General features: G+C 42.4%; 1 protein-coding gene across 14 annotated transcripts in view; it reads left to right on the forward strand.

Moving 5' to 3' along the window:
* Window positions 1–26,820, forward strand: part of EPB41 (erythrocyte membrane protein band 4.1) — a 698,787-nt gene that overhangs the window by 339,246 nt on the left and 332,721 nt on the right. For all 14 annotated transcript variants that reach the window (XM_069224160.1, XM_069224170.1, XM_069224159.1 and 11 more), the window contains 2 exons: window positions 4,125–4,197; window positions 25,723–25,941. In XM_069224160.1, coding sequence (XP_069080261.1) covers window positions 4,125–4,197; window positions 25,723–25,941 — 292 coding nt within the window. The remainder of the gene's footprint in view (window positions 1–4,124; window positions 4,198–25,722; window positions 25,942–26,820) is intronic.

Raw genomic sequence — 26,820 nt, forward strand, 5'->3', positions numbered from 1 at the left:
TGCAAAACCCTTTGGTTAAGTCCTGAGGTACCTCTGTGACCACCACCACTCAAGCTGCACCCCCATGGTTCTTTGGTGCTGTGCAAGTTTCCTTACAGTGTCCTGCAGTACCATGGGGGTAAAGCTTGAGAAACAACTACTGTGGTACATGGGGAAAAATAATGTGGGGTGGATGTATGTAGGGTGGATGGGCACCCATAGCGGGGAATATTGGGTGCAGGGCTCCATCTGTGACTGAAGACCAGGCGCACTGGGAGGTTGGCCACATTTGGCATGGGTGGGGCGCAAGGCTTTGCCTGACACCAACCCGCAATACCACCTCCTCCCCTTCTCCACCACGCACAGCCAGGGAGTTAGCTGTATATGATTAAAAAAACAACAACATTTGACTGAAGAAAAACAAACCAAAGTTTAATGTGATGTTTTACTTACCTATGGTAATAAGATATAAGCTCATGTTAAAAAAAAAAAATTGGGAAAGTCATGAAAAAGCACAAAGGTTAAAGTGACTTTGTAGCAAGGGGCTGAAATAAGATAAAAACTAAGATGTAAAAAAGCAAAGAAAACACTTACATTCACCAGTTATACTTTACTGAGCCAATTTTAACTTGTATCCCGCCACGCACTGCATATTACTTCATATAGCATCACTCATGACATGTTAACTGACATCACTCATGACATCATATAATCATTGTAACACCTGAAAGCGTTTGTGGACCTAAAATAATTCAACACGCTACACCTGTGGCCAATTTTCCAATCACTTAATGAATACCTAATAATACTGGTCAATGGAAAGGCTTAAATTAACAGCAAATAGAACAGCGTTTTGTAAATTAACTGTAAGTTATGGGTTTGTGTACATTAATTCAGCGTTTTCAAATAAATCCATATCTTAGTGGACATTTTCACAATTTTTCAAAAGGGCAACATATCATCACTTAGTAAAAGCAGGGCTCCTTCCTCAAATGTTACGGCGGCTGCTGGGTTTTTTCGTAAGAAATATTCCATTCTCTGAAATTTTCAGAGTGGGCCTCTTAAGATTGGCCTGTACCTTTGTGAAACATCACAACATCCACTCAGCCCCTATAACTTCTGTCAGTTTAGTAGGTCGGCCCTCTCGATGTAACCTGTTCACATAAACACTATTGAAATTGATTAGACTGGATTCAGGCCGCTAGGAGATAAATTGATGATGATAAGACGTGATTGCATACAGAATACCAGTTTCCTCTAAGATTTACTAAAGAGTCCTTCACATGCTGTGTGAGCAAGACGAACGTTCCTGCAATAAGTTAGAGACCATAAAACCTGATTTCTGCATTTCTAGGTCACCAGTGTCTCTAGATTGATGATTAGTTACTCCCTTGACGGTATCTATATTAGAGAGCCTGACTGAAGACAAGATCCTTTTCCTACTTGACTTATAACTACCAGACATAGACCACAAATCCCTGATACTGATTATGGTGTGACACGCATGCTGCATGAATGAGAAGAGGATGGGCAGACCAGAAGAAGTCCCAGTGACCAGTGAAGACTAACTTCAAAGTGTTTCTTCCCCTGGTCTTCTTCACTTCTGTGCAATTAAAAATATTCCAGGGTCACAAGTCTTCAAAGACAAAAGGGCATGGTTTCTTTGAACGACCAACATATGCTGAAGTTCTTAACACTCAGGATCAACACCACTGAATAGTTTAGAAAATATTAATCTTTGGCAGTTAAGCTAATGAAGGATGCAGATAAAATGGTGCCCTGGAAGCATACAAATGAGCATGCACCTGGTTCGCCTTGGTAAAGTAGAATCCAGAAAGCATTCTTGAATCTGACATTTCTGACAAATCACTCCTGTGTGGTCACCTTCCACAATTTCAGTACGCTGGCATATTTTTAGGAGCCATATGTATGTAATAGTATTTGTAGGGCACAAGGCCCAACTAGTTCCCGATCCAGGGATATTATACAAGAGGATGTACATAATTTGGGTATTTTATACATTTGAATTCTGCGGTTACATTACATTACACAGTTACACTATATTTGCATAATTTAAAAAAAAACATAAATTAGGACCCCAAGCAATTTAGGCTGGTGTCCCCAGATCCCACTGGTGCTTCATTTTGGGTCCACAGACATCAGAAGGTTAAGAACTGCTGCCCTTCAGACCACACCTCAACTCCCCTTCCCAAACGTTTGTCATCCTTACCACTTTAAGATATTTTCAGTGGGTTTTAGTCTGCACTGATAACCTTCAGGTGCACAGCCCCTGCAGCAGCAAATCTGTGAAGAGAAAGTTGCTGATCTGGACAATGGCTTATTAGGGCGCTGTTAAGATAGTTACAGTGTCTTAACTTCAGAACATGGTAAACCTTGTAAAGAAACTGGAATTCTAGCCTCTGCCATAACACCAGCCACATTTTATAGAAACCAGTTTCCACGATAGTTAGGGCATTGAATTCGAATAATCCTGTCTGTATACACAGATTATACAGACAAAAAGCACTTACCATTAGTGAAGCTGTATTCTGGCTTTCTATGAACACTGATATAGTATCACATATACATACAGTGAAAAATAAATTACTGAGAATCATGAACATCAGATTTTGTAACTTTAAGCTCATATTCTGTTCTGTTAATAGAGAACAGCAGCAACTTGGTCGGTCTTCCTCAGAAATCAAGTCCTCAGACGACAGTAGTCACAACTCCATCACTCTGGCTCCTTAAACATCTTCTAAAGGGCTTTGGAGTAAAATTCAAATTGTCATAAATCTATTCAAGCTCCAAACAATCTGGCTTTGTGGACTGCAGTCATTCAAATTTATGTTTGTTTATAATTTGTAGAGTGCATAGCTTCCCCACACAGAGCATCCCACTGTAAGGATTCCAAACCTCAGGAGTAACAAAAGGGGAGAGGATTAGAGTAACCAGGTCTTCGGATGTTTTTTTTAAACTGCTTCAGCTGAAGCCTGGCAGAGATAGAAAGGAATGCTATTCCAAACGTTTGGTGACGGAACTTTAAAGGATTCTACAAAGATAGCACTGATGGACAACATTACTATTGTGGTATATATAAGAAAACTAAAAGGCTTGAAATCCCTGTGCAGTCTCAGCAGTCACAGATGCTATACTTTATGCACTGCTTATTATTTTGCTTTAAAATGTGTAACTGTTTCAAACAACCAACGATGGAGAAAAAGTTTCATACCATTTACCAGAGTTCTTCACTGTTAACATATTTTATGAATTCACGTAAAACCCACTGCTCTTCCTAGAAAGAGGTAACAATTATTGGGCACACCTGTTATTCTTCTTTAATCTGAGGACAGCCATCATGGGCTGGAGCTTTATTGCTGTCTGTGTCACTGACTAAGCCACGACTTCCAAAACGATGTGTCAGACAAACTATTGCGTTAGATGTGTGTGCTCTAATGTTAAGTTATGCGGTTTCCTATCCTGACAACTTGTAATAATTGTGAATCGGTGAAAAATAGCTTCCATAGAGAATTCTAATTACAGGTAAGTGTTGTATAATTCTGTATTCTTGTTAAACACACAAGGTTATTCTAGCCTGCAAACTATTGCTTATTGTCGATTTGGTCGTTGAGATACAGAACATGAGCACTTGATTGCTTGATGTTGGGCTCTTCCTGCTGAAATTATGTTGCTGTATTTGAGACACTAAAGTTTTCACCTCTTATTCAGAATATTTCTAATGATTTATACCTTCATCTTGGCATTTGAACAATCATATTCCTGTGTTCAGCTCAGCAGCCCTTTCCTGACACATGGGTTCCCTGTGTAATGCCTAGGGATGGGTTTGCTTCCTCACCATGGCTCTTAGGACTGAAGAAGTTTCAGTGCTGTCATCATGGTGGGTATAGCTTTGTGACAGGTTGTCTTAATGAACTGTTAATAGTTGCAGTAATATCAGCTGGTTCCTCACTGCTGTTTTTTCACAAGTTTAACACCCTCCACCCTCTTATTTGTCCCCATACCACAAAGCAGTCTCTGGCCACCTTAAGGCGAATAGTATCGATTTACAAAAGCCCTAAATAAAATTTTAAAAAATGTATTCTGCTTTTGAAATGCATTCACTTGTTTATTTTTCTTTTAAACAGGCCCTTGGAATTTCACTTTCAATGTGAAATTTTATCCACCTGACCCAGCCCAGCTCACTGAAGATATAACCAGGTACAAATTAAGGTTGCTATTTACTTTTTGAATAATTTGTGAATTAAGATATTTAACTTGATGAAACTGTGGACTTCGTAAATATAATCAAAGTTACTTCTCTGTTGTAGGTGAACCTGAATACTATTGTTAATCCATCCACAGCTGTACTCTGAGACTCTTGACCTTAAACACGTTGGTTCTCATTGACACCACTTATGCACATTGTGTCAGAGCTGCAGGTCCTATTAGCTGAGTATCCATATTCTGCTTTTTCCCTAAGAAGTTAGTACCTATGACTTGGGGACCCTTTGTTTTGAAACTGGGGCCCCCTTTCCATGTGGGGCAGTTCAACACCTTTCCTGTATTCTCTACTTGTAAAGAGAAGGAGATGCTTTACCAGTTGGACTCACAGCATCCTCATAACTTCCATATTGATATGACTAAGAAGTACAACTATTTGCTGGGTTCTCTGGTGTGAAGAAAGGAAAAGGAAGCGGTGGAGGGGAAAACTGACATCGCAACGGATTGTCCTCTGCATCATATTTTTATGCCTCAGCAAAAAAGGACCATTCTAAGAGCCTTAAGACATATTCCACCAGGGCAAAATCAGCCTTTACAGCCCTGTGCTTGGGATGATCATATAAGAATCTGTCCATACTTGTCCCATGCAGTACTGTATTGCTTTTCAAGTCTGCAGAGAGGGCCATTTTGCCTGGTCAGTCCTGCAGGACTTCCTGGTGTAAATCCACTCCTCACTCATGCCTCCTTGAAGGAGGTGTTACTTTGTTACTGATTCACAAGGTGAAGAGCCTGTGGTTAGAATACCCACTAGAAAGTGTGTTACTAAAGATAGGTAACTACATTTTTGGAAGGATATATTGGCTAATTTAAATTTTTCTTTTAAAAATAAGTCAATGGTAAAATTAAAATTGTCACTACTGTAAGGTCATAAAGATATCCAGTAGGGGGCACAGAAGATCCAACATAACATGCAACTTGAACCAGAGTCTCATACTAAATTTAGTACTCCATTTCTGTTGAATCCAAAAAGAGCAGCAGCAGAAACTTTAAAGGAAGAGTTTTATCTTCTTACTGCTACCAATGTCACACTCTCAATTAAGAACTCACAGTGGGCAAAAACAGTGAGGCAAGAATCCAAGAGAGCTGTACTCTGAACCATGAGGATGAATACAAACTTCAAACTGTAGCCAGGTCAGTGGAAGGCACAGGTTTTAGTTACAACCAGTGGCAGCCCATAATGTGCAGTAGTGATGAGCTGTGCACACATGCACTCTCGTCCACCAAAGCACACTCGCACATTTATCCATATGCACACTCACACCCATTCATTCAAAAGTGGACACACATGCATATACACACAGGCACCCTTTCACAGCACGCATGTACACATACACATTTGCATTCATCAAGGACTTATTGGCTGCACTGTCATCAAATGGTGGAAGATAGAAGCAGAAATGCCTCTGTAGTTCCTGGAGGCTTTGAGGAAGCGCAGGACTGCCAGAAGATCCCGTCACCTCCTCTCATTGGCAGACCAGAGTCAGCCAATGAGAGGAGGACTTTCCCTACCTCCTCACAGAGTGGTATGGTGTCAGTGAGATTTGGTGATCCTCCTTCACTCTGTGACGAGGCATCACTTATAAACAGTCAGTCCAGGGCACTTCATGGCTTAACCTGATCTTAGTCTTAGACGCTCTCACTCATAATGAGGGCGAGGCTTTTAAAAGACTTTGCCGAGCTGATGAGGCCACGCCCTCAGGCTGTAAAATCTTTAGCCCTGCAAAACTTGTCTCAAGTTGCAAGGCACCTGTGCTTTTTAGGCACCTGGCTGCTTGACCCTGACATGGTGAATGCTTGTCAGGCTGACCTTCTCTCAGCCTGCCTGACAGGCAGTCATCATGTTTTGCAAAAGACTAGGGACGAGCACCTTCCACCCTTAATGATGGGCTGTAGCTGTAGTTCTTGAGAATATATTAGCATATCCCTTGTTTTCCCATTCACGTTTGTGCTACTCCAAAGTGTATACCTCCTACAAGGCCCTGTCGCTTAACCTAGATTCATTAGCTATCAAGGATTAAAAAAAAATGTGAATCAAGGTGTGAGCATGAACTTGAGAAGCTTAATCTCATGAATGTTCCTGTGGTTCATAACCCTTACAGGTGTTCATATACTGTAATATACCATGCACTTTGCGGGAGTCCATATTATATTCATGTTCTGGCATAAGATTCTATGTAGTGCTGCATATAAGTCTTTCATTAAGCAGACAAGAATTATGCTGGCCAAAACCAATTTAACAGCAACTGGAATAGAGTGTTGAGAAGATAGCTGGACTGGAAATCTGGAAGAAAGTCTGGGTATTCGCCTCTCTTGTAGTCAGAAGGTTTACAGAGTTATTTTGCATGATATAAATATATACTTTCAAACCATTTCTTTATAGTCTTGTAAATACTCTATTGTATCCTCAACAGAAGGATTAATAATGCTGGCAAGCAGTGTATTGCAAGATGTTCTTGGATGTGTACGATGGATACATATTATAAAAAGGGGACTGACCAGAGGAACTGTGCATTCAGTTTCCTGATTGAGGATCTCTAGCTATCCATTAGACTGAGGATGATTATTGGAAGGTAATACTCTTCCATACCCAAAAAGTGCAAAAAAGGACCAGGAATTATTAAAAAAAAAAAAAAAAAATGTGCAACTTTGTGTCAGTGGAATGATAGGGGTAATCAATGAAGTTGTACTATGTTTTTTGTAAATATATATATATATGTGTGTGTGTGTATATATATATATATATATATATATATACACACACACGTTTTTATAATGTGATTGGTTGTACTTGATTAAGTTATCCACTTAGTATATATGAACTGTACCATTTTCGTTAATTGATCCACAACTACCAATTTAGAATAATAAAGTGATAAACTGACATTTCTGTAGCAAAGTCCATGAGCTATATATGCCAAGTAGAAAGTGGTGGAATGAGGAATGAAAGATTTTGCTTTACATCATTTAACTCATCATTTAGCCCCTTATAAAACAAGCCAGACCCTTTTTTTTTAGTCAGTCCACTTTGAGTAATAGCCTATTGAATTGTGCATGGTATGTCAATAAATCTTTCCTTTAATTCTAGAATTTCACAATCCACTGATTGTTTTAAAATACTATGAACACAGTCATCGTTTGCTACCTTATCAAAATCGTATAGCAAATTTATGTTTTGTGCTCCCAAGGTATAGACCAAGTGACTTCACCTCCAAAAACAGATGACAAAGTGAAGTGTATGTATTGGATGAAAACAAATTAGGTCTGCACAAAAAATTAAGTAACCACTTGGTTAAAAGTATATTTATTTTTGAGATCCCCGTTTCACAGTTCAAGAGGTATTCACTGAGACCTGACCCCCACATGTTCCTCTAGTAGCGTCTGTAACCCCTGATGAGACATGTTGAGACTTTCAGGTCCGAAACTACTGCTAGTGAGCATTTTTGAAGCATTCAGTCTATGAAACCTTTGTGATAAGTCTTAGCCTTATTGCCTTGACCACTAATTCACTTCTTTAATTTGATAGTCCTTCTGTTTACCATGTAAGGTTCTGTCTATTTTTGCTAAAGTGAAATTCCCTCTTTACATGATAATCTGGTGGTAGGTGCATGTGTTTCCCAATTTGTCAAAGAAATACAGCAGTACCAGTTGGCACTGCAGGATCTAACCATTGAGGCAGACAATTGATTAAACCTCGTCCTTCCAGAACCCATCCCCTGCTTACAGTATGGTCAAGGAGAGATTCCTTTGGAAAAAGGGGAATGAGAAAAGAGATGGCTGGAGCTCTAAAGGCATTCTGTACAACCTTGTGTTTTTATTTTCCTAAATAATGTAAAAATTAATAATACTCTTCTGTGAGTATAAATCATTAACATGAATAAGTCATTTGATTCACATGTTATGTCTAGTTTCTCCCTCCCTATAAACGACTCATTTTATATTCTGGAGGAAGAAAAAAGAGGCAAAGCTATTTCCTCTCTGTTTGAGACCTTCATCAAACTGTATTACATAAATCCTACATACCACAAGAGTATGAAAATATTTACTTCAAAACACAGATCTGTTACTTACCGGAAATCAATTCTGTATCTTTAACTATTAGAACTAGGGTATTTATTGTCCAGGGATATTGATCTATGTATTGTTTTTTAGCACAGTTATTTGAATAATTATAAATATTACTTCATATAATTTAAAAATGAAAATTCTTTCATATTATTAAAGAATAAAATGCAACCCATCTTTGCATTCAGCTGATTGCTACCCGACCTACTAATCACAGAATCTTAATTTTAAGGTTAAAAATTGTCAACAATAAAAGTGCAACTGTTGTACCTGGCCCTTTTTGCAGGGTCATCCCCAGTCTTTTTGCCCCTTTCCTCTTAATTTTTCTGACCAGTTTTTGTTGGCTTTAGGACTCTGGTCACTCTACCACTGCTAAAACTGTGCTAAACTGCATATGCTCTCAGGGTAAATTGTACTGTTGATTGGTTTATCTATGATTGGCATATTTGATTTACTGGTAAGTCCCTAATAAAGTGAGCTAGAGGTGCCCATGGCCTGTAAATCAAATGCTACTAGTGGGCCTGAAGCACTGGTTGTGCCACCCACATTAGTATCCCTGTGAACATGGCTCAGACCTGCCACTGCAGTGTCTGTGTGTGCAGTTTTAAACTTCCAATTCGACTTGGCAAGTGTACCCACTTGCCAGGCCTAAACCCTCCCTTTCACTACATGTCAGGCACCCCTAAGGTAGGCCCTAGGTAGCCCTAGGGGAAGGGTGGAGTGTATTTTTAAGGTAGGACATATACTAGGGTCTTTTATATGTCCTAACAGTGAAATACTGCCAAATTCGGTTTTCACTGTACAAGGCCTCTCTCTCTCATGGGTTAACATGGGGGCTGCCTTTAAGTATCCTATAAGCGCAGATTTCCCTTGAGAGCAGATGAAAATGTGTAGGTCAGGGTCTCTGAACTCACAATTTAAAAATACATATTTTAGTGAAGTTGTATTTTAAATTGTCTTTGAAAATACCACTTTTAGAAAGTAGGCATTTTCTTGCTTAAACCATTCTGTGACTGCCTGTTTGTGGATTGTCTGTCTGGGTCAGTTTGACAGTTGGGCTGTTTTGAACCTCTCTAGACAGTGACACAAAAGGGGGTGGTGGTGTAGCCTGCATATCCTGATGAGCCATATGAGTTAGAGGGGAAGGAGGAGTGGTCATTCACACCTGAAAGGACTGTGTCTGCCCTCACACAATGCAGTCTCCGACCCCCCCGCCTTGGGGCCTGTCCTGAACAAGGGAGGATCTCGCAAACACTTGAGACTGCTTTGAAGTTTGCCAAATTCAAAGGCAGAACAGGGTATAAGAAGAAGACCCAAAACCACAGACTTTTAGAATCTTTCTGGAATCAAAAGGAACCTCTGCCAAGGAGAAGAGCTGAAGAGCTGAAGAGCTGGAGGAGGAGTACTGTCCCTTTGCTGTGTTGCTTTGCTGGACTGGCCTGCAGTTGCTGCTTCTGCCTGAAAAGAGTGCAGAGGGTGAACTTTGCTGTATGTCATGCTTGAGAAAGTTATCCAAGGGCTTGGAGTAGAGCTCGCCTCCTGTTGGAAGTCTCAGGGACACCAAAGACTTCAGTTTCCTCTACCTGCAGCACTGGGAACTGTGTGTTTTGTGCTGTTCAAGAGGAGAAACCACAGTGATGCCGCCAACGACGACACTGGCCTGCACTGTGACCTGCGGACGCCGCACGGAGTTGCATTGCACCATGACCCTGGTCTCACCGATGCTGTCTTCAGACGATTTCACCAAGCCACTGCTCGCACCGCAACCTGTGGGCCCCGCACTCCGGCATCGCGTGCTCACACCGCAGCCTGGGCATCCTGACACCGCCGCTCCTGCTGAAACCAGCGCCACTGCCTGCACCGTGGCCTGTGGACACCGCTCGTGAGAAACACGAAGCACCGTCCCGCCCTGCATCCCCGGTCCACCGATGCCAGCACCATCAACTCCAGTGTCGTCACCAGACGTCCCTGCCTGCACGTGGCCTGTGAACACCGCTCGTGAGGGTAACGAAGCACTGTCCCGCACCGCTGGCTTGGGCCTACTGACGACAGCCCTACTGATGACAGCCCTTCCGCAACGACGCCGCCGCTGCCTGCACCGTGACCTGTGGACACTGCACATTGCACCATCCCACTTCACACTGCAGCCCTGGTCTCACCGACGCCGCTGGACGCCGTCACCGAGCCTCTGCCTGCACCGTGACCTGTGGGCACTGCACGTTGCATCGTCCAGCTTTGCACCGCAGCCCCGACACCATCCATGCCAGCGCTCCTGATTTCATCAGCCAGGAGTTCGATCTGCAATGCGTGTGACTTCAACAGCCCGACAACTCCTGCACCGACTCGGGAACTGACACCACAACGCCGCTCTCTGGAGTTCACCGCAAGGATCACGCTGCCCTACAAATCCAAGGTACTGTTTGCGGGTCCTCCTGACACCATAGCTGTCCCGCGATGCCTTGGCCGGCCTGAACTCTTAGTTTTGTTGATCACAACGACGTGATACCCCAGGTGGAGCTATTGACTTCAAGGAACTGTATTTTTGAGTAAATCTTGCAAAATTCATATTTATACCACTGTATGTTGGATTTGTATTGTATTTGGTCTTGTTTTAAATAAATAAATATTGGCTATTTTTCTAAAACTGGTGTGGTGTCCTTTTGTAGTGTTTTACTATGTATTATGTGCAAATGCCTTACACATTGCTTCTGAGATAAGCCTGACTGCTCGTGCCAAGCTACCAAGGGGTGGGGGGGGGGAGCAGGGGTTATCTGAGCGAGTATCTCCCTTATCATGACTAGAGTGAGGGTTCCTTCTTGGACAGGGTGCAAACCGACTGCCAACTAGAGACCCCATTTCTAACAGAAACCAGTTAGAATTATTTGATTTTATTTCATCGCCTTGTATTCAGTTTTGTCTCTGCAATTTCCATAAATGTATCAAATATGTTGTTTAACTGTAGCTGGCCACGTCTTAAGCAGAAAAAACGAGCTTGTGAACATCTATTGACTTTCAGTCGAGAAGTCGGTGTCTTATGTGCATTAGTGTGACTAGAACAGACCTTTTACATATGCAATACTGACTCTTCTCTGTATTCCAAAATTTGAATTTATGGTCAAATGGTCTGCTCCACGATGGGACGGGACAAGCTTCTTTTTTGCGAGCATTATGAATCAGTTCCTTATCAACTTCAGTTTCAATCTATGGGGATATTTGTAGATATGGATTAGTATAACCAGGCTCTTAAGAGTTGGTAACACATGGGATCACTTACATAGTTTGATCATCAACTTGTTAAATTATTTTTAAAGATATGTTCGCAATTGTTTTACATATGTTAATAATTATTTTAGTCTACCAGTGTTAGTGCCAGATGTTGCTGTTATATTTTCTCATTTGTTATGGTTTAGTGACAAAATTGATGGATTCTTCAGTTTGTAACATAACTTAAGGGATACCACTTTCTGTGCCAGTTTTTGCCTTACGAGCCAAAATTCCAAACTTACCTGAGTCTGTGATGTGCAAGTGAAGTCCGTGAGCTGGCTGTAGACAGTTGCTAGTGTCAGGGCAGATAGAAACTTCTTACATCTCTTAGTAATCGTTCTATAGAAATGGCTGATTAAATTCTCAGCTAAAGTTTTAAAGGCATAAGCTGATGATCGTACTTTGGATCACAGTGACAAGAGGTGTTAGCAAAATTTGACACACTGATCAGAGAAATTTTGGAGGTGCCTTTCATTGGTTCTACTCTCCATCTTTTCACTATTAATATCCTTATAACTAGATTTCTTTTTTTTCCTTCCAAGTACCAGCACCTTACTTTTGTTTAAATTATAATTGAGGTATAGGGCGTCTATTAATGTGTGGAGTCCTTATGATGTTGTACTTAATAATACATTATCATCCATGTATTAAAAAGATTTCATTGGCTGACTACCAATCTTTGGAGAATGAGATACAAAACAATTTGGTGCGTTATTCAAGTCTGCTGTGTATAAACTAAGTGGGTGGGGGGGTTTCACAGCACTTGTGGATATTTTGGTAGAGACTGGGCAGCCAGCCACCTTTGACCATTATCCATGTATTCGTGTAAAGCATCTGGATTGCATGTAAAAGTGATAGAGATCTTTGCCATGAATTATATCTTCCGATTTTATCAAGTGCTCACCTAAAAATGACCAAGAAAGCATATGTTCTTGATTATGTATGCAGTGATTTTTCCAGTTAATACAGATAGAGCCAGGAAGTTATTCCAGAATTGGGTACGAAACCTGTCTGATTGAAGGGAACACATTGCATTTGCGGGGCTAATCCTACTGAATATACAATGGAGTCAAGGCTCCTGCTTGAAGTATACATCATGCTTTAACAAACCTGGTGGTTAACTGTTTAGGCTAGGATTGACATCTAGCATTGAGGTGAATTTCAAGTCTGCTATTTATAAACTAAGTAGATAGGGGCACACCCCTGCTTTAATGCACTTCTTGTGGATATTTTGGTAGAGACCAGGTAGCCAGCTCCCACTTTCATAATTGCCCATGTATTCATGTAAAGCATCTGTTTTGGTGTCTTCTACTCCAAAAATATCACCAGTAGATAACATCATAACATTTAGAGAAGTGCAAGTCAAAGGGATCCCAGAGCTTGAAAGCCTAGTACCACCTGATAAACCCACCCTTTCATCATCTTTGAAATGGTGCACCATTGGTCTTTTGGCGGGGTGACTACTTACTCCAGTCACAGTGCTATTTGAATTAGCAGTGGACCTTTTAGTAATCAAAGCCACAGTTATGTCTGCACCTGGAAGATTGCAATAGAAGTATAAGTCTTGCGACCAGGATCAGTGTTTCTATTGTTAGGACCCTCAACCCTATAATAGTTTCCTCAGCAAGAAAATGTCGTCCGGTTTCACCAGCTTCCACTGTCCCGCGTGAGAAGGAAAGTAAGAGGAAGGTTACTCTTGGTGGGAGGCTTGTTGGACAATGTCAACTACTATGAAAACAGCTAGTGCTCTCGCTTTGCTCGATCTTTGTGGGATTCTCTACAGCAGTTCGCTGAAATGCTTCCTAAGGAGAGTACCGACTGACTGAGGTCTGCTCTGAGAACTTTCTTAGAGTGCATGACAGTGTAGAGGAGGACTCGGCTGCCTGTAATTCTAGTTTTCCTTTAGAGAAATCTTAATTAAAGTTAGAACCAAGCCTCAATCCTCCTCAGAGCAGAACGAGTCGAGAACTACAATTTTATTGTGATCATTGACTCTTGTAAAAAGGAGAACTGACCTAAGTGTGACTGATATGGCAAGATGGGATACTGGTGGGGTGTGCGCACCGCTTTTAAGGAGCAATGCCAGTTGTCCTGTGTCTGTAGATTGCAGCATTTTCAAATAGATTGCTCTTCTTTATCTCACATTTCCTCTAAAAACTATTTCAAAAAGACTTTGCCTTGTCATCTTTCTTAATGGAGTGACATTTTAAATTCGACTTCTTATAATATAAATTAAAATTGGCCTATGAAGCCTGTAATAGCCTGCCAACCAATTTGTTTTATTTTTTAAAACTAACTTTTCTAAAAGGAAAGAACTTGAATGCATAAGTGTTTAAGAATGCAGCACAATCCCATGGGTTGGCCAGACATTTCATTGCTTATGACTTGCTCTAAGATTCCACAAGGGGGAGAAATTGAATTACTGCCTAGTATTCCTTTACTTACTTCGTGTATGAAGGCTTTTATGTGAGAGGGTTTTAATTCTTCAGTTCTCTGCTCAAGAAGACAATGCATATTTACTGGTATATGAAAGGAGAAAGGAGTTTGGTTTTATTTTCACTTCAGGAAAATAGCAGGGGTATATTTTTCAGTTTATTGCAGCATCTGAGGTGAATGAACCTGACAAAAGATTACTTTGAATTCTTGTTTATATGTGTGTAGTGGATTGCCAAGGTATTTGTCTTACCATAAGTAAAACATTTTCTGTTATCCTAGAGCTTCTTTAAAAAAATGCCATAACTTTGAACATTTTCAAGCTTTCCAAGTCCATATCTTGAGACTGGAATGTTGCCCTCCATGGTGAACAGCCTCGTTCAACTGCCCTGAGTGCCCAGCTGCAAGTATCTGCCGTCCTTGGTTTTTTATTTTGTTTTTTGCCTGGTCCCCTACTAATGTAGTGTGTGCGCCTAGGTCTGTCCTTTGATAAGAGTAGGTCCTGGACCTGTGTTGTTACTTGAAGGGGTACACCAAGTGTGCCCTCATAACACTTACAGTGGGCTTCTGTTCGAGTCCTTGGTATAGCATGTAGAGCAGTGTTGGCAAGGTCCTTGTCTTGTGATTCAATTGCTGTGACCAGACGACATTTCTGTTTGTCACTGGAGTGCAGGCCTACCGGACCACTCATGTTCAGTCTTCTTCTACATACTAACCAAGATCTTGGCACTTATATCTCAAGCATATTGTGTTTGTGTGTTGCCTGTATGGTACATGCATTGTATTTTTGAGTTAACAAGAGTAATGAAGGCCTTTGGGATCCTTTTTGGATGCCCGGGGCCTGGCCTTGTGCAAGGTGTGGTGGTAATGGGAGATTGTTTTTCCAGACAGTGGAAGTGTACTTCTGAAAAGCTGGAGGAAAGAGACCTAGACACTGGAGTGAGGAGAAAAGGCTCCTTCAGTTTTTGCTGAGATGATGCTTATGCCTCCTGTAGCAGTGCCATTTGATTGTTGGTGAAGGGTGTTACAGCAGTCTCTTTGCAGCATTTTTTGCCTTTCCTCTGAATTTAGTTCAGTGTGGCTGACAAACTGGTGCAGAAAGCTTACATGTTTTTGTGCTTTTGCTGTGAGTGCTCCAGGTTGAAGAATACCCTTCAGTGAGGACCATCACTCAACACAAAGTCTGTGTCTGGAGAGACACCAGGAAATGACTCTTATAGTAGAATCACCCTAAATCGGTTCCGAAAGCGCAGATATGTGTTTTTACTGTTTAAAAGTCGGAAACACTGAATCCAGTTATTGTTTCAGTTCAAAGTTCTCCTTGATCAAGTAAGGAAATGTGCCATAGAGTGCTCCGAGAACTGCTTTCCTTTACTGGAAAAGCTGCCTATCCAATCTGAGGTGACTAGAAGCCAACCTGTCTGCTGAGAGGAGAGAAGGCTGCCACCCCTCCAGGAGATGTGACGGTCCAGGACAAGCCAGGAGCAGCAACACCCCAGTCCTAGTGAGGCATAGCCAGATGCAGCAACACCCCAGCCCTAGCGAGGTGTACCAGAGGAATGAAGATGGAGGTGAGCGATCTGCACCCTCCAGGTGTTGGTGGGCATCCGACTCTCCTGAGCAGCAGTTCTGTGACCGGTGAAGTGCTCCCTCAGCTGTTACTGATGCAATTGCGACTTGAGGGTGGAATGATCCACGCACATTAACACATTACTTGCAGCACCCAGTAGTGGACATTAAGTCGACTATAACCTGCCCCATCAAGTGGACCTGCAAGTACGTTCAGTTACATGCACTACTGGCTGGGGGGATCCATTATCAGAATTATCTGCTGTATTATGTCACAACCTCCACAGGATTGAATGAGGCTGTGCCTGCATAAAGAGTGTGCCCACCTACCCAATGCGGAGAAGCCTTACTGTATACATAGCCAATCTATTGCTGGCCTTAGCTCAGCATTAAAGATACTCTGTGTGTGGTGGCACTTTAAACAAAATGACAGAAACTGTACAGAGCATTTCCACATCTAAGCTACTCCTGAGCCTTGATTCATGCCTTCTGAAGCACCCTAACCTGCAGACCAACCTAATTCAAAGAAGGGACATCTATGGCATGCAGAGGTATAATACCCCCAGCGTAACTTCTCATAATACCCCAGGTGTCACTTCCTTGGACTGATAATGCATTTAATTTTAAGTGTGTATTAAAATGTATAATCAGTTATTGCACTGTTAAGTGATTTAGTTCTAAGCTTGAGCACCCTCACGCTATCTCCTTCAGAAGCATGTGCCTGCTTGCCATTGTTACTATTGAGATTTAAGTGCTAAAGAAGATCCAGTGACCCAGTTTGCAGAGCCATAGTAAGATGGTCCTGGGATAGGTGATTATGGAATTCTGAGCTTGAGCGCACACAAACTACCTCCTTCAGAAGCATGTGACTGCTTGCCATTTTTACCATTGAGATTCAAGTGCTGAAGAAGTTTGTGACCCAGTTTGAAGTGCCATAGTAGGATGGACCTGGGGCATCAGTGACAAATTATCCCAGCCCCTGCGACTTACGCCCAGTAGCTCCTGCTTGCCCTGTGGTGTCCCGCGTGAGGCAGGCCTCACACCTTAGAAACGCTTCTCCACTCATCACTTTCCCACTCAGCCCTTGTGTTTCCAGTGCATGGAACGGGTATGGGGAGCCCCCGGATTTAGACAATAAACTATGTCAGCGGGCAGTGGCAACAAGACCACGGACTCCAGAGCTGCTGTGCATGCTTCCTTGATCAAGGCTGAGGTGCAGCTGAAAAGTGTAGGGTGTCTTGCTGATTAAATAATTTTCCTGCACAGCATCTCTGAAGCGTGTGGTCTTTTTGCTGTCCTCTGATGACAAAGTTTGTTATGCATGTGTATGTATATATATATATATATATATATATATATATATAAGTACCCATGTTAATGGCCATTGGAAACTTCGTTCTCTGATACAGAAAAAACAGGTAAACGGAATTACACCAAATTTGCCACAAGTTACAAATTTGCTCAGAAACCATGCTTTTAGTGTAAATGTCTTCGGCCATTATCAAGAAATTAGAGTTAAAAGAGCGACTCAGTTGGGCATGAAGGGGTTAATGCTCAGAAAAAGTTAGCTATGTGGACAGTTGGTGCTGTGAGACTCCTGCAGTACCAAAAAATTAAAAAAGCAGGCCATTCTGTTTGGCCGAGGGGGTGTTTTCTCCAGTCAGTCATTTCAGTACTAAATGATCTGTTTCTCCGCAACACTGACGAAAATGTTGCAGTCACCATTACAGGACTCAGGGACTTTGTCCTGAAAATTGAACAGCAGCATAATGGGCCAGTGTGGGCAAAATGAAGGTGATGACTGAGGGAGGAGGCTGTTAATCACAAAGGGACCCTTCCTTAAATCAATTAAACTATTTGGGATTTTGGTACTACTGAACCCAGCGCAGCATCCCATGTAGTACTGCAGTACTCAAAACCTATGAAAAAAATGACAATTGTTTTGCCTAGACCAACCCTGTGGCTAACCCTTCTTGCACAGGCTGTAGGCATTGCAGTGGGTGCTGGCCACCTGCAGTCGGTTCGGTGCAGGATCACTCCACAACCGCACACTGTTAGAGGGTATTGGGTGCCCATTGGGATTCAATGACCATGGGCGAGCGGGGAGGGTGCAGGGTCTGGCCACAGGCCAGGCGTAACTGTAACCCGACCCTGTGGCAAACACTGCAGTGTGGGTTGGCTGCTGTGCAGCAGACTGATCACAAGGCCTGGCCGAATCCCAGGCCCTACTAACAGTCTCTACTGCCCATGGGTAAAGGCCATGAATATTTGGGGGCTGGCCCCTCTGCGGCAAGTTGACACAAGGGCTTAGCAAATCCAGGAGCTGCTGGACTTTAAGTAATTTGCTACACCTGTGCCCAATTTTCTTGTTATTAGTCAAGTGATAGTGGATTTAGCCTTTAACCCCAGGTTGGGGACACTGCATATCTGCAGAGTCCCCCACGTTAGGTACATGTTTTTTTTTGTTAGTTTTTCATTGTATCATAAAACATACTTTAAAGGTACAGGACTGAGAGCATTGGTTTTAGTAGGTAGGTTCCACAATCTGCAGAATACCAGTGCATGGATCACATCCATTGATTATCAACTGTAGAGGTAAAATAAATAGACAGTGGTGTGCCAGGGCAGGTGTAAACAACTTAGTTATGACAAGTTGCTAGGACAGTTCGGTATATTACTTTGTAAATGTATCTACATCAAGGTAAAACATTGCATGTTACATAAGGATATTATTTGTATTCCAATGTCCCACCACCTCCCACATGTGGTGGATGTTACCCTCGTTTTACTGGTATTCACCCATCTAACAAACAAAAATGCCTCCTTAGACTTTTGTGGGTTCACCCTCTTTTTTTAAACCTTGAATACCTTTCAGAAACGAGTTTGTACTGTATTAACTTTAATGGGATCACCCTCTTAAAGATTTCACATGACCAAAAATGTTAAGCTCAGAGGTTCTGCAACGCCTCAAAATCTTGCGCGAGGTTCTGGAAATAGAAATCTACACCTCTTAAACACCCTTGTTACATGGAATGTTTGTATAGCACTGTACAACAACTATTTAACATAGGCATTTGTCCAGACATCCACTGGTGGATAATCTATTGTTAGTACAAACTTTGGCTTTTCTCACAGTTTTTTTGCACCAAGCCTTAGCAGTAGCCATAACCTACTGTTACACATGCTGCTGCATCTCAAATCAGGGGTGCTTAGCCACTAACATGAAGTAGTACTTGCACCTGAACTTTACTGATTTGTAGACGTGCACTATATAACTTTTAATATGCACATCCACACTTGTCTCCATACTTATGCTATTTCCATTCTGTCCACTCACAAGTGTACACACAGTAATCTTATAGTGCATATGTATCAAGGCCATATTCTAAAAACCTTTTTTTAAATGATGTAAAGGCTTATGGAGTAATGTGAATAACAGTAAATAGATGATGTCATTTGAGGGGGTCATCAATAATGACTTAAGATTCCATGAATAATGTTGGCATATAACCTGCTTCCCATTGCCTAAACTTTAATACACACGGACCAAAACGGGATTATCCCTGGCCGTAACACATTACTTTATATCCGTCGGCTTGTCCATCCGATGAGGGTTAACGTGGAGGGTACAGGGATACTGGTGGCAGTACCACTCAATATAGAAAAAGCCTTCAAAACCATGGGGTGGGAGTACTTATTTTCAAAACACTAGAGTAAATGTAAATAGTCCTGGGATACCTTGAATGGATATTTGCCTTATATGGGCAGCTGGTACCATGATTTAAGGCAGGGCAGTTGATACAAGACAGCTTTGATAGGCAGTGGGGCCCTAGAGAGGGAGCCCCTCTGTCTCTATTGATCTTTCCTTGGCCATGTTGGCTTGTAATCTGCGTATGCACGCATGGCTTTGGGGGATTGAGGTGCATGGAGTTCATCACATGGTCTTGTATGCTGATGACGCCCTGGTCTAACTGCGTCACATCGGTGCCCCACTCCTGGTGCTGATAACACTGCTGAGTGTCAGTGTCGGGCCTCAGGGTGAACTGGACCAATTCCAGAGGATGATAGTGGGCTGTTGCCCCAGACTCAGCTCATGTGGAACTTTTCTGTATTCAGATAGCTGGGCATGGCCTTAAGGTTTATCACTTGTTTGGCATCTGATGGAGGGGAATGTCTATAAGACTCTGGGCTCGGTTTACAAGCCCATACTGTTCAGGGCGTCACTTCTGTGCTCTCCTCTGGGTCGGCTGGCGACTGTGCTCTCCTCTGGGTCGGCTGGCGATTTCCAAGGTGTTCATACTACCATGCATACTTTATTTGTTGCCCTTCCACTCTCTTTTACTGTGTGATTTTTTGAGGATTTGAACAAGCTCTTACTGGAGCTGATTTGGTGTATTGGCAGACAGTGGGTGGCTCTTGACAAATTATACAGGCTGCTACATGTGTATAGACTAGGTGTGCCTAATTAGGAGCTATAGTTCGTGTGGCTCAGTTGCCCCACCTCCTGCACGAGACGCACCAGATGTGGTTTGTCTGGCACTGCTGACAGAAATATGTGCATGTTAAGATACCACCCCCGCCCCCCCAAACTACTCACCTTTGATCCCTGTTTGGCATGTGGCAGTTCTGCAGGGAGTTGGAGGTCATCACACTTCACCTAGCTGGAAGGAGGTGGGTATAGAGCACACAGGGTACCTTGTAGAGTACTTTTCAGTCCTTGCAGGAGTTCATTGGCACATATGGTTTAGACATTTTGTGATGTATAATTTTGTACATCATGCAGTTCCACGTACTGGGGACAGGGGCACACTCATCACATTGCCGCTATGCACAATGCTGTCTCACAGAGACACACGTAAAGTCTTAATGGCCCTTTACATATGGCTCTTCAGCACATCGGACATTAGGGTCTGCAAATGTTGGACACTGGCCATCAGATGCTTTTCTTTCCCACACAGTAAGCCCAGGCCTTACAGGAGTTTAAGGGGTTCTGCATCAAACATTTGCTTCACCCAATTTAATTATATGCACCAAACGTACCTCACACTGCACCGCATTGCACGCATGTACCCAACCGCCCCTTCAGAGTGTCCCAGATGTGGTGTATTGAATACGGGCTTTCTCCATATGTTGTTGGAGTGACAAGGGGTGATTGGTCGGACATGGGGAGGAGATTGTGAGCACGACCCCTACATTGGTTGACTGCATAGTTTTGGCCACCCTAGAATCTTACTTGTTCAGCATTAGCCCCAGGCCCAGCGTATTAAATACCTTTATAGGTTAATTGACTTGACTTTTATACTGTACAGATGAGAAATCGCAGTATCTTGGAAGGCCCGGGCTGCCCTGGATATGCAGTGCTGGCTCTGCATTTTGTTAAACTGTCATCAATTTGTAGATTATTCACATTTGTCTTGGGTGGTTGAAATGTACACATAGTATTTGTGACAAGCTTTCAATTGTCTCTTCTAATTTTGTCAAACATACTTTCATCACTTTATAGAATTTCTCAATTCAGTTCTGGTCTTCATGGTAGGATAAAACATTTCTCAAATTGGAAGTCTTATTTGGAGCTTTCTGTCAGAAAGCTCCAAGCTTTTAAGCAACTGTGTGGATGCTGTTTGCTAGCACAGCGGGGTCTGGTTTTCATAGCTTGGAACTGTGAGATGACTGAATCTCTGTGGTACTCGCCCCACCTCAAAAAATCTTTGCAGCAATACACTTTCCCACCACTTGGACACTTCATCAGCTGTTCGCAACTCTTTGTAATTGCTGGTGGACTCAGCTTTGTTTACCATTTGTTAAATGTGTGGTGGTGCTACTGTCTAGTAGAAATTATCCAGAGGCGAGGAAGACTTTACCCGCATGTCCCAGGGGGCACTTAGTCAGGAAGAAGTGAGCAACCCTTGCAATCCTGACAAACGTACCCATTGGCAACATGTGCTCGGCTGCAACCTGAGCGTCCCCACACATCTTCACAAAACACTACTGCATGGACATCCATTTGACAAGGAAGCAGAAAGTGCTACAATTGCCAATTCATCTGCATTTAAACCCATCCTTCCCAAGAAGCCAAACACCACTATTTAATCAGATGCACATCACCTGAATCCAGAAAATGATTCATGTCCCAAAACTAAATGATTATTTGCCACTGTGAGTAGTTTTGCTGCCTGAAGAGTTTTCTGGATTTACATGCAACCCTCCTGCCTCCCCGGGAATGGGGGCAAAGCAAGCAGCAGTTCAAGACAAAGGGAAGTTTGAAGAACAACATGCACCAGGAACTTCCGGGACACCGTCTGACGTCACTCAAGGGATGGACTTGCAACCAAATAGTGGTCAACGACGCCCATAGATACAAAGAAGGAGAAAAACAAAAGGAGGACAAAATATGATTCTGAACCCAACCACTAGATGAAGGAATAAGTACACAGCTTGTGAATCTGGAAAACGTTTCAGGCAGCACAAATACTTCTACTGGTAAGTAACCATTTTGTTTCAGTCCACTTAAGCCTACAGGTTGTGGCGTAGGGAACCTACTTTTAATCAGTTTAAGCTGTCACTGGTCCCTGTGGGCCAGAGAGCTGCATCCCCACTAAAGTTTATTTGTTGTTTTTGGTTGTATTCTTTTGGCAGACAAAATATTAATTAATAATATTGTTAGTGACTCCCATGACAGGTGTGGGAGGTGGGCTGACAGGCACAGCAAAGGACATGTAGAAAGAGAAATGATAAGAATGAGGAAAAACACAAACTGGGTTGAATAGAAAACGTGAGCATAAGAGAGAAAGATAAGAAGTAAGAATGAGAGAAAAAAAGATGGATAGAAGATCAGAGAATGGTAGGAGAAAGGAAAAAAAGGTGACCGGGAAGAAGGAAGGGTATAGGAATGAATGGGTGAAAGGATGGTGAGATGGCAGGTTGGATAGGCAGTGAAAGGACTGATAAGTTAATGGATGAAGGAATGGAAGGATAAAGAATAGGCAGGTAGGGAAGAGGGAACGGATGAATTAGTAAAATGATGTATAGATTGATACATGTATGGATGGATGGATGTGTGAAAGAATGAATGTACATATAAAAGGTGGATGGAAATTTGAAGAAGTTCACAGATGACTGGATCAATAGAAGGTGAAAGGATGGATTGATAACAATGAAAGTGTGAAGAACTCTAGTATGGAGGGTTGTTTGTTCTCTTTGCATGCATGGTTTGATTCAATATATGATTCAAATGTTGGATATTTTAATTTTAGGGCTACTCCCTTGTGTACAGGGTTTTACAAGGTACTGAACTGGGATAAAACATAAATCCTGAATATGAATTTCCAGTTCCCAATCCAACCACATAAACAAATTATGGTGGTTTAAAATATGTCCTATTTCCCTGGCTCAGCTTAGAATTAGATTCCAGGCATTTGACAAACAATAGCGCAATTAGCAGTGCTTGACCCAGTCTCTGGAAAAGGAAGGAGTGGAGACAACATCTGCATCTGTTAGTTAGATTGACACACTGAACCAGGGCTTGGAGAGCCCAGGCTCATTGGAACAAAGTAGGAGAACCAGATCTCTTTCCACAGACAACTTGAAGTTGCCATACTGACTTGTCCCAGACTTCTATTGCAGGAGAGTTGGGGCAGGAGTGAAGTGAAGATGAGGCATTCTAGGATTGGCCAGGAGTACAGACCCACAGGAATTTCCACCCCCATTTAAAAGGGGGAACCAGTTATGAAAACCCTGGGAGCGACAACGGTGAAAGAATGCCCAGCTGGAAGGAGAATCCATCTTATCCCCTGCTAGAATTGACTAAGGACTTTGACTTCAGCTTTACCCTTCAGAACTAGGATGTGTCTTCTCTAGGGCAGGTGGCACTTGGTCCACTTGTGCCTCCTGAGGAACAGTTATGGGAAATTATCTACCTGGGTATCCTGGATGGCTTCCACAAGACATCTGTGGACTCGCCCTTGACTCCGCTGCTCTCCTTTGTGCATGTAAAGAAGTAGGCTCAAGTGCATGGTGAGGGCTGCAGGGGGGGTGTTGTGCTAGCTGGTTGAAGAGGGAATACTCAAGAATCCCCCACCAGTAGGAGAGGAGCACCAGGTGCTAGGCAGCTGACAGGTGTGCTACAGGGAAGCCAGACAATTCAGCTTCCTATGCACAGTGTCTCTTTTGAGGCCAGTAGGGCTGAGGAGAATGCTCATAATAGCCAAGGCTGGTTACCAGGAGCAAAATGAGTTCCAGATGATGAAAATTAGCCCAATGAGCACTAGAAACGGGCCTGCGAAGTCTGGCCCTTTTGTGATGCGAAAATACAAGAGACAATTGGTGCATTATGCTCTACTTTACTTTCTACAAATCCCTTCGGGGTGAACTAGGCCTGGGAAGTTGGTGCATATTTAATGAATTTGGGGTTGGGGTCTGGGTGTGCAAGAGGCGTGCACCCATGAACCTCTTTTGCACCCAGGGAACCTCATTCTCCAGGGCTCAATGCAGGGTTCAGTGTCCCGGGGACACCTTTCCTTGGGACAAAAAAGAGAACTAATGCCCTGCCAGAGTGCCACAGCTCTCCAACTTTACTGGTGGCAGTGTCTGGGGCTGGAGGGTGAAGGCGGCATCGGTCGCACTGCAATCTGCACCCTGCCTCTATTTCATGCAGACTGGAAAAGAAAAAAAAAGAGTGGCTGGCTTGTGGTGACCCAGGCACTGGCATTCTGTAGATGATATGAGCCTTTTATGGTATTAGGTAGACAGGAATAAAATACTGAGAAAATCTGACCAACTGTTTATCGTGTTCATATACTTACAGACATAGCTACTTGTAAGAAATCCTTTTATCGCTAGAGTGTTAACTGCAATACTTTTTGCTGTTTACTAAGTAATGAGCCCGTCCTTCGTTGGCTAAATGCTCATTTGACCAGATGGAAGGCGGCCATGTTCAGAATATTTAGTTGGATATGTGTAAGGCAGCCACTTGGACATCTGTTTCTACTTTCACAAGACACTATCAAGATTCTGAAACTCAAGGTGATTCTAGTGTGGGCCTAACTGCTTTCTAAACCCTTATGGTTACCTTTCTTTATAAAAGAGTTATTTGTGATCAGTTATGCCCCCTTCTCTTCCCTCTTGGTGTAGAAAGCAGCTGGCGAAGATATTATGCTATTTATGGATATACTTACTTGGATATCTGGGTCTGCTTCATAGGAATCATATTTGAAGTCCTAAATGAAACACCCATCTCCCTGTTTTTTTTTACCCCCTCCCGTGAGAGTTTAAAAGAATGACTTCCCTATCACTTATATTATCTTTCAAAAAGAACAGAACATGTGAGATTAAAAATCCTCGAGTTTTAAAGGAACTAGGCATTTATTTTAATTTTTCCAATGTTAATACTCGTTAGGGTGCAGTTTTCCTTTTTTTATAACATGCTTCTTTTTACTTGTGTCCAAGTGTACTAGGCTGATTTGTACAGGTGCTGTATTGTGAAGGCTATTTGCTTATTAGCAATCTGAAAGCGCAATTCTGAAAACATGGCATTTGATAGGCTCTCAAGGGTGATTTCTGTTTTGTTACCTGTGGACATAGTGTTCTGTAGTCCTGCAAGCAGTGCGGTGATTATTTGAATGTTTGTGACCTCGGTTAAGAGTTTTACAATGCAGAACCAGTACGGGAGAAGATTTAGTCATTTTCAGCACCATCAAACTTCAGCTTTCTCCCTACTCAGCACTACTTCCTCCTTTCAAAACATGCACGTTGTCTGTTTTACTTTCACTGGCATAAGGGGCACTGAAGAATTATTAAAGGGAAAGACAAAGACGGTAAATCTGTCACCTAGTATGCTTACATTGTAATATGTCCGGTTCAGATCATATGCTTTCTCCGTAAGCCCCACAAATTGAAACATCTGAAATTACACAATACACAGCATGCCTGATAGAAGAATGACAAAGTGCATGTTATTTGATATTTGAGAGCTTAAGTGTAGCTAGTGTGTTCCTCAGGCTTGATTGTTCAGAAATACTCATTAGCGTAGTTTAAGTTGAATGATAACTTACTGTGGAGTGAGCAAAGACAAATTATGGCAGTCAAATATATCTTCTGCATATCAGTGTGACTCCAAAATGTTGTTTCTTTTTCTAGGTATAATCTGTGTCTTCAGCTTCGACAGGACATTGTAAGTGGACGGCTGCCCTGTTCCTTTGCCACTTTGGCTCTACTGGGCTCATACAGTGTCCAGTCTGAGCTTGGGGACTATGACCCAGATCTTCATGGCACGGACTACATCAGCGAATTCAAATTGTCACCGAACCAAACCAAGGAGCTTGAGGAAAAAGTCATTGAGCTGCACAAGTCATACAGGTGAGCATACATAGTGCACAGTTATTTTACTTGTCTTCCATCCTAATTTCCATCTCATTGACTAGTGGTCAGTGCTTACCCAAATAATACTGTCTCTTTATTGGTGAGATGAGACATCACTCTCTTATTAGATTGGAGGTTGTGTGTAAGGAAGATTGCAGTATTTGCTCATCTATTTCATTCATATCCTTAATATTGACTGCATACTGTTAAATAGTGTGTGGCCTTATCTTGAAGTTGTAAGCGAGCCGAAGGTTACTGGGCATCAGGTGTAATCTTTGAAGTCAATTGGCTTTGGTGTCATGGTGCTACAACACAGTTGCTCTTCATCTGGACGACCTTGTATTCTGTTGCCATTTGGTTCCATTAAACAAAAGCAGTCATCTGGTACTTCAGAGACTTAAAGTTACTTTAAAGGAAAAAACTTATGGTTTTTGACATTTTGGGGTACATTGATTTAGTTTTGATGACCCAAAGGAATGTAGTTCTGGAGTGTCCCCTCTGCCCCTGCAGTACAAGAATGAAATAAAGTCAAAGATCCCAATGAAGCCCCCACCCAAAAAACTGAAGTGATTAATGTTGCTGGTAGCTAAATCCCTTCTTTTGGGTCTCCCAGTAGTATACAAGTGTCAAGTGTCTAGGGCCCTCATTACGGCTTTGGTGGTCTTTTTTTTTTAAAGACCGCCGAAGCCGCTGCAGTTAGCATAATGCCAGTGTTGGCAGTATGCTGGCTCACCCTATTGGGCAATGAAAAGCGCAACAGGGCTGCCCATGGGTGCCCCTTTCCCATGAGTCTGCTTGGTGGTGAGACCGCCATGCAAAGGTTGGCGGAAAAGGGACTTGTAATCCCGAGGGCAGCGCTGCTTGCAAATGCCGAGA

This window comes from Pleurodeles waltl, chromosome 3_1 (genome assembly GCF_031143425.1).
Source record: "Pleurodeles waltl isolate 20211129_DDA chromosome 3_1, aPleWal1.hap1.20221129, whole genome shotgun sequence".
NCBI lineage: Eukaryota > Metazoa > Chordata > Amphibia > Caudata > Salamandridae > Pleurodeles > Pleurodeles waltl.